The sequence below is a fragment of the Rhinichthys klamathensis genome, unplaced genomic scaffold (assembly GCF_029890125.1).
Source record: "Rhinichthys klamathensis goyatoka isolate OS25496 unplaced genomic scaffold, OSU_Roscu_1.1 h1tg000436l_1, whole genome shotgun sequence".
NCBI lineage: Eukaryota > Metazoa > Chordata > Actinopteri > Cypriniformes > Leuciscidae > Rhinichthys > Rhinichthys klamathensis.
The window spans coordinates 1,236,022-1,244,912 of NW_026606932.1; the positions used below are offsets into that span (position 1 = coordinate 1,236,022).

Consider the following 8,891-nt stretch of genomic DNA (forward strand, 5'->3'; position numbering starts at 1 on the left):
CCTAGCTATATCAAATTTGCTACTAAATCTGAATTGAGTGTATATATCATTTGACACAATCCTGGTAAACCTATGCATTGTTGTTTTTTCTAGCAAAGACGCGTGAATAATATAAAGGTTGTGTTCAGGTACCTATACTGAAAATACGGTGAATACAAGTAAAGTCGGACACTTAGGTTTTTGTGTTACATATTTCTGTACTTTTACTCTGTATAGTGTAATGGAGATATTTACCTTTTTAAAATGATATTGTGTGCATGCCTAAGCCATTTGGTATATTTTAAAGCAACGTCCATGACAAATCATCAAAATGTCCTGTTTTACCTGTATTCGCCTTGTTTATCAGTGCAATAATGAAAGTTTTTACTTTTTTTGTTTAAAATCAAATAAATAAATCATTCTGATTAATAATGTATTTTTTTTGTTTGGTGTAGAAGTCTCACAAAAGGGTTGTTTAAGCTGAAACATAATACACAGGCTGCATCCGAAAGCACATACTTCCCTACTATATACAGAGCTGAAAAACAGTATGTGACAAAAGTTGCGCAGTAATTCACAGTACTCAATCTCTGGTGAGTTTATGAAGTGTGCATATGATGGAGACTTTACTATCCCATGAGCCCATGGAAGAGGATTTATGAATAGCATTGAAGATGATCATTTCTGACTAGTTAGAGCAGGGGTGTCCAATCCCAAACCCCAATTAAACACACCTGAACCTTAATCAAGGTCACAGGTGTGTTGAGGCATGTTGGAGCTAAACTCTGCAGGACAGTGACCCTCCAGGACCATGTTTGGACACTCCTAAATTAGAGAACCCATCTGGGCCACTAGCCCCGTCCGTTTCATTCATGCTAATAGCCATTTTCACTTTATGAATTAAAATGTTAGATTTGCAAGTTACCCATCACATTTTTTTCCTGTAATTTCCCATAACAAAATAACCTCATGACCATTTCCTCTAACAATGTTTTCCTATGTCCCATTAAAAGATAAAATATATGTAAAATAACTCGCTTTGTGCTGCTTCGGCCAGAGGCATGAGTGAATGTTATGCATCTGGAGAAATGTGAAAGGCCTTTCAGGCCTGATCATGAGTGCAGGAGGTTGGGTGGTTCAGAGATGATCCGCTCCTCATGACCAGAATCCCTCTCAGTCCCACCAGCAACATGGATGACTTCAGCACGCGCACCAATGGCGCAGACAACACGCTGTTTGGAGAGACTTTAACATGGGTGAGAGAAGCAGCTTTACTTGTTTAAAGTTCTGGTTGGCATGTTTTATTTTGTATATTCAAGAAAAAGTTGTTCCTTCGTTTTAAGTGTTTTTTTTAGCAGCGGTGAAGAAACATGATTTTTTAAAAGATAGGTTTTAATTGCTTTCTTGCTTAAGTTAGACAATCACATGAGCAGGTGTTACATTATGCAGCAGAATTAAAGGGATAAATGAGTATGCACAATATGAACAGGCCTATATGGAAAGATGTAGTAAAAATAAACTAGTTAAATTGACAACTTAAGCGCCTGTATTTGTTCATGTCAACTTTTGTTTTCTTTAAGCACACAGTTCTTAACCTGGCTATAGGTGGACTCGCTTCTCTGTTAGTCCTAGTGAGTATTGATGACTACACACAGACACACACACATGCGTTTGTATGGCTATCTTTGTGAGGACATTCATGCAATCCCTAGCCCTAACCTTCACAACTAAGTGCCTAACCTTAATTCTATCCTTAACCCTAAAACTAGCCCTTTAAAGGGGTGTCAGAACTCAGGAAGTGAAGACTGGCCAAACACTCACACTCCCTTATGTGGACTTTCCATAGACTTAATGGTTTTTATACAAACTGTATTCGATCTCCTAACCATATTCCTGCCCCATCACAGAAAACTTTCTGCATTTTTATAAGCTGTTCTCCTTGTGGGGACTAAAAAAAATGTCCAGCACATTTTGTATCCACAACGTAGGGTTTAACTAACACACACACACACAAAATCTGTTGCTCAATCAATGTTAAAAAACCCATTTTTTTCTTCTGCAATATTACACTATGGGAGTAGTGAAAAGCACATTTTCCTTAAGGTGTGCCTTTAGCCTCGTTGTAACACACACACACACACAGACTTTTCAGTAGTGTTTTGGCTATCTAAATCTTACATAATTAACTAAAGGACCCTTTTATTTATTTTTAAATGTTTTTATGGTGTTGGCCCTACATTTGCATCCAACTGCTAGTTGTACTCTATTTTTTCCTCTTTTTCAGGTAACTATCATCAGTTCATTTGTCTTCCCTACTCCTCCTCCAACAGCATTAAATATCTTCTTTGTTGTCTGCATCATCATGATCTGTACCTCTGTATTGGTGCTGGTAAGTTTATATATACAGTGTGTGTGTGTGTGTATATATGTGTATGTGTACATTATATTAATGTGTATTAATATGTGTATATAATTTATTAAAAATAAGTTTCTGTTTGTTGCAGATTTTCTGGTATCGTCAAGGTGATCTGGATGCAAAGTTCCGTGGTCTGATTTATTATTCCATTGGTCTCATTATCCTCCTCTGTCTGTGTGCCAATCTGTACTTCCATGATGTTGGAAGATGATATGATTCAGGCACACCACTCATACTGAGCACCTTCTTAATTCTCTCAAGCACAAAAGTTGTCAAATGAATATAAAAGGTAGTTTATCATGTCAGAAGGGATTGTTTTGATTGTGTACATAGGTGATCAGATGCATGTTCAAACATATCAGTTTATTTAAACAGTGCACCTTGTATTTTTATGCTGCATATTTGTGTTTATTATTTTCTGTTGCTGTCAAGAGTCATGCTAAATGCTGCAGTATTTCAGTATTAGGCCAACAATAAGTAGAATTTACTCAATTTTTATAAGGCAAGTTTTTGCACTGATATTTTTCAAGTAAATTTCACATTTATGGAAATTAAGTAAATCTACTTAACTAAGCCGAGAAAAATTAATAAAGTGAAAAAGTACATATAACTTGACCTGTTAAATTATATTGAGTAATTTTTACTTACAAATCTGATGTAATTAATATAATTAAGTAAAACTATTTGATATTTTAAATACATTTTACTTGTTTTATGCAGTGCTGGTAATTATTTTAAATTAAATGTTACTCTTATAATGTGACAAAATAATACAGTGACAATGTGCAGTTTAGAGTAATTTATTAAGAAATAAGCATCTAAAAGATCACTTTGGGCACACAATTCAGCTTGTTCGGTCTCTCTCTTTGTCCCTCTCAACCGGTTTACAGCAACGAAGGCACAAAGGACTGAATGCATTTGAGAAATATCCTGAAATTAAGAAAAGAGAAAAAATAAACAATAATCAGTAAACAAACAGCAAATACTTTTAAATTAAAAGTTAATCCATTTGCATTCACATTATTCATTTCACTCATGCCAAATCAAATTAAAAACATTCTGCATGACCTCACTCTCCTAGCCATTTCTTCACATTAATGCACACAGCATGCAGATACATTTATTTATCATGGCTACGAATTAGGAAACTTATGCCTAAGTTTCTAATTTTTCACTTGTCTTGATTTAAATAAGTTTTTTTTTTTACAACTAATTATTGTTATTTACAACGTGGTCACCATTTAGTAAAAGCAGGGATAATTTAATAGATAGTATGCACGATTTAGTAAATGAATGAGGGAATGAATATTGTGCACGAAGGGAACGAAAACCTGCTCACTTTTATGGTGTCTTTTACGCATCTACGGTTGAACATTCCGCTCGAGTTCAAATTTTTCAACTTGCGCGGAAGACGTTCGCGGCAAACGCGTCGCCCAATTTGCGATGCCCGGCGCGAATGATGCGTCTATTTGCGTCTTTGCATTGACTTTGTATGTAATCTAACGTTACTCGCTTAGCGTTCGGCCTATTGTTAATTCGTAGCCACGATATTTCTCATCTATAAAGAAAATTCCACACAAAATAACAAATTAAACGAAAAGATCATGATTTAAGTAACATATTCATGGTTTTTAGGCGTAATTTACTTGTGTAAAACGTAAAGTTTAAAACTGAGGAAAAAATAGGCCTATGGCAGGCTAACGCGTCCAAAGCTAACTTGTCATTAAGAACATTAAACTTTTCAAATGTATAGAATTAAGTGATGAAAACACAATGGCTGATCGTAGTTACATTTACTGAATAAATTACATCTAAAAATCCGTAATATAGGCCTACTGCAGTTTTTAACTGTTGCTTACCTGAGAGCAGATGGAGTGGAGATTGGAAATCCAAATTCCTCAATAACGTTTTCTTCTTTCCGCGCATGCGCAGATTCCTTTCTTCAATGACGTAAATTTTACTTGATTTTTTAAAAATTTGCTTCAAGTACTTAATTAATGCGTGTAAATATGCCAGAGAGTCAGAAGTCAAATTTACTTGTCTGTTGGATGTATAATATTTACAAGTAAAAATTGAGTATATAATTAGGATTTACTTAATATTCTAAAGGTTTCATTTTTACACAATTATTCTTAGCAAAGATACATGATTTTTCCTGTTTTATTTACTTTGCCATAAAATCATTTTTTACAGTGTATAAAATATTGTGATTTTTGTTCTGTGAACAGGTACTAAAGGACGTAGCCCTGACAATGAATAAAATATACACATGTACCATGAATGTTTTGTGGGTTGGAGTGGAGACCATGATTGACATGAGTCTGGTTTTGCTCTTCAAGAAGACCAACTGTTGAATGATTATGCAAAACCACTTTGAACCATCAAACCAAAGTTAGCATGCAATAATACAATTTATACCTACATTTTTGGACTTTTTCAACATCGGGATTTAAAGTAAATAATTATTTGATCGTTTAAGATAAAGTATATATTTTAGGTGCTGTGACAAGTTGTTAATTTTAGGTTTTCAACAATTTATAGCTGTTAAAATAAATACTCGGGTGTTATTCCTCATAGGCTAGTCTTAATTAATAGGCTATAAGATCATGGAAATGATATGCATAATTATACAAGACTTATTAGAAAATGCCGTTTAAAATCCTTTTAGATGCAGCATATCCCACATTACAGAACACCATTCCTAATTTCTTTAAAACGACTGCCATCTAGCGGTGTGCAGATAACAATTGCAAACTCTTTTAATTATTATTAGTGAATGTAAAAGTAACTTTTTGAATATTCATCTTGTTATCCGAGTTACAGATATTTTTATTATTGCATTTATACGATTATATGGTGTGCGAATTATACAATGAATTTGATGGTCACCCTCAAAGTACAGCTACAACCAGAGGTGTAGTGGTAAAAAAAGAGGTGGGTAAACTATAAATTCTGGTGGACCACGACGTTGACACCCGGTAAGGTGGGCCACTGCCTACCGGTGTATGCATAGGTGTATGTGTATCCTGATGACATTGCTATACGGAGGGCTCGACATTAAGCCTTTTCACTTGTAAAAATTGCTCGTCCGGATTTTTTTTTGTGTGTGTGTGTGTTAATTTATTCTGAAACAATATTCTCATTTATTCTGATTATTCTCATCAGTATTCAATCAGCTTTGATATTTAAATCGGGATATTGTAATATCTACACCTTTAAAGGGCATCCCCTCCCCCAATATTATTAAATGTATGCTTCATCTTTCATTTTAAATTCATAAATTTGATCAATACATTCAATTATTTAGAAAAATTCAGACATTATAGGGCTGTTACCCTAGGGGCTGATCAAATTAAACCATTTACACTGAAAAATTACAATTGCATAAAATAATGTTATGAAATTGATTTAAATTTACATATAAGAAACATTGGAAAGAAATTGAATGATCTACTGTTAAACATAACACTAAACCGCCAGTAGGTGGCGGCAGGCGACCATCATAATGAGATGTGTTGAAACAACGTTATATAACGTTTAATGCTAAATGGTTGAAAACCAACCGGTACATGACCCACCTTCAACGTTGAAATATGGTTGAAATAATTACAGTTGTTGTTTCAATGTTGAAACTACGTTGAAATAATGTTTAATGCTAAATGGTTGAAAATGGGTAAAAAAAAACCCACTCATAAATCAACTTTGATTTTTTTGTACAAGATCTAAATGTTGAATCAATTAATGTATGTACAGAATAAATAATTTCTGCCTTTTAAATTATCAATAAGATCATTATTATTATTTTATTATCATTTTACATTTTTATCATGAACCTTCTGATATAAATATTAGGCTTGTTTGAGATGCGCCTTGCCTCGCCTCGCCTGAAATGTAGTCGAGAGTAGGCGGCTGCAGTGAGAGGAGGAGTGAAAAAAGCGCAGGCAAGCCGGACAGATCGCTCTTCTCGCAGTGGATCTGACACCTGTGAGATCAAATAAGGCGGATATCGCGGGATTCACGGGATTCACACTCGTGCACGGTGTTGCTAATAAACTGGATGTATTTTAAGTTTTGTTGCTTGAATATGAAAATAAATATAATGAATAAGACACTCAAAGTACTTATTTAATTCCATTTTAAATAGGCCTATATGTTTATGAATCATTTTTTTTCTTTACAGATATGTGTTTTTATTTTTAATAAAAAAAAAAAAAATTACATCAAATAGATCGCACTGTCTGAGAGTTTGGGGATATCCACACATAATCTATACACATAAAACATGATATCAGAGTTTTAAAATCAAACATTTTAAAAGAGAACAATACATCACGGTTGTTTAAACCAATGAGCATTAAGCTGTGTCGTCAGCAAGTCGTTTCCCATCATGCTTTTGATCAGCGCAGTCGGTGGAGAGCAACTGCGCACGACTGCTGAATCCGACACGTGCGCCTTGCGGTCGCGAGACTTTTTTGACTCACGTCAGCATGACATCAGAGCAAGGCGGACCGCACTCGGACACATTTCTAACCGACATGCATCTCGCGCTGATCACCGGTGATCGGTTCTGCGCAGATTTTGCTCATCTCAAACAAGCCTAGTATAAAACATTGCGCTGCTTTACCTCACTGAAACAATTCCTATTGGTTATTTAACCTTATTTGCTTTGATCATGATTGGTTAATCTGTCTGTCATTCATGAAACTGGCCAATGAAACTGTGCGCGCCATTTTTAAGTTTGAAAATATGACCGTAGACGGGCTTTGATATGACCGTTATCCTGACCGTCTTAAGATCGCGAGAGACTGGCCAAGGGAAGAGCACGAAGGAAAGTGGTCTGCGAGGGCGCGGGATCAAAAAGGTAAGTCTGATTTCACAAATATACGCAAGGTCATGAGTTAAACGCATTATACACTCAATGTGAATTGTGCTAAAATACCTTATCTTCTCTGAAAAGTGTTCCGCACATTCAGCTGACATACTTTAAATAAACGAAAAACTATCCAAAACTATCTTGGGCAATGACAGAATTTTCATTTTTGGGTGAACTATCACTTTAAAGGAACACTCCGACTTTTGGGGACTTTAGCCTATTCACCTTATCCCCCAGAGTTAGATAAACTAAGGCGAAGCACTGCTACTTGGGCGGAGTGATAACCGCAGCACCCGAGACGCGCTCTCTCTCTGCTCCTCACCACGGCTCGTCTCAGGTGCTGCGGTTATCACTCCGCCCAAGTAGCAGTGCTTCGCCTTCAGAGAATATAGTTCCCAGTATTTATACGGTTAAAATATGTCTGTGTCTCATGTGACTTTGTTTTTTGTACACTCTGTGACTATACAAACCACAACATGTAAATAGGAAAATGTTTCCGTTATTTTGTCACTTATTTGGATTAGTATGCTAGCTGCAACCATTTACATCCAGTCTTTGTGCTAAGCTAGGCTAGCGGTGGGTGCGTCAAACAGACTTCTAGCACGCACGGAGATGAGAAAGGTATGTATGGACTTATCTAACTCTGGGGGATAAGGTGAATAGGCTAAAGTCCCAAAAAGTCGGAGTGTTCCTTTAACTACACAACCTGAGTCTGTTCAATAGGTGTTTAAATCACAGCATCAGAGTAGGGATCGACCGATATGGATTTTTTAGTGCCGATACCGATACCGATTTTTTCCCCATCAGCCTTAGCCGATGACCGATACGGGCTGCCGATTTTCTTGAGCCGATATTTGGAGCCGATACATTTTGCTCCCTCAATTTACATCATAAAAATGACATGATGTTAACAAATGTTACAGGTCTCAATTTAATAAAAGTAACATTTATTTAACGTAAAAAAAACAATATTTAACAAATAGTAAAAACATGTGAGGTAGAACAAAAAATAAATACTTAAGCATAAATAAAATAATTATACTATTGCACACAGTAGCAACCAGCATAATAAAGTGCACAGTGCACACTGTACTTCATTTTAAAAGTAACGAACTATTTACTGCCATGGTTTAAATTGTTCTACATAAAATAAAATGAGCATGTCTAGTCTCTAATATCACTGCGATGGCGAGGGAGACACACACCACACGCGTCCAAACCTCAGCCAGGTGGTCGCTGAATAAATCTCCCACAAAAAGCACGGAACAACGTTGGTATTACTTAATCCTATGACCAGTGTTCGTAACAGCTACCGTACGCATACTAGGGCTGTCAAAATTGCTCAAATGGCGTTTTTTTATTCCCTCTAAAAAAACATATTTGAGCATATCGTCGTGCATTTGGTCAATGACGCGCATTACGTCAATAACAGGACAAATTAATACAAAGAGACATAACTACTAGTATTAAGTAGCTTATTTGAGTTTAAACATATTTGACAACGTATTACTACTAAAAAAAACGAGTAAATCAACTAATGGCCAAGACCGCAGAGCTCACTCTGGCTCGCCCGGACTCGCAGGCGCACTCTCTCTCTCTCTCTCTCTCTCTCTCTCTCTCTCT

At 35.9% G+C, this 8,891-nt stretch overlaps 1 protein-coding gene across 1 annotated transcript; it reads left to right on the forward strand.

Moving 5' to 3' along the window:
- The first annotated feature begins 865 nt into the window (after nt 1-865).
- tmem243a (transmembrane protein 243, mitochondrial a) lies at nt 866-2,606 on the forward strand. Its single transcript, XM_056235966.1, has 4 exons — nt 866-1,235; nt 1,560-1,610; nt 2,264-2,368; nt 2,484-2,606. Exons 1-4 carry the CDS (start codon nt 1,137-1,139, stop codon nt 2,604-2,606), a joined length of 378 nt encoding a protein of 125 aa, XP_056091941.1. The 5' UTR covers nt 866-1,136.
- The last annotated feature ends 6,285 nt before the right edge of the window (nt 2,607-8,891 follow it).

Excerpts from the sequence above, each read along its gene's own strand:
- tmem243a (XM_056235966.1), top strand. The coding sequence starts at position 1,137 with ATGACCAGAATCCCTCTCAGTCCCACCAGCAACATGGATGACTTCAGC. Across the intron at positions 1,611-2,263 it reads TCGCTTCTCTGTTAGTCCTA|GTAACTATCATCAGTTCATT; the intron begins GTGAGTATTGAT and ends CCTCTTTTTCAG. Across the intron at positions 2,369-2,483 it reads GTACCTCTGTATTGGTGCTG|ATTTTCTGGTATCGTCAAGG; the intron begins GTAAGTTTATAT and ends TGTTTGTTGCAG.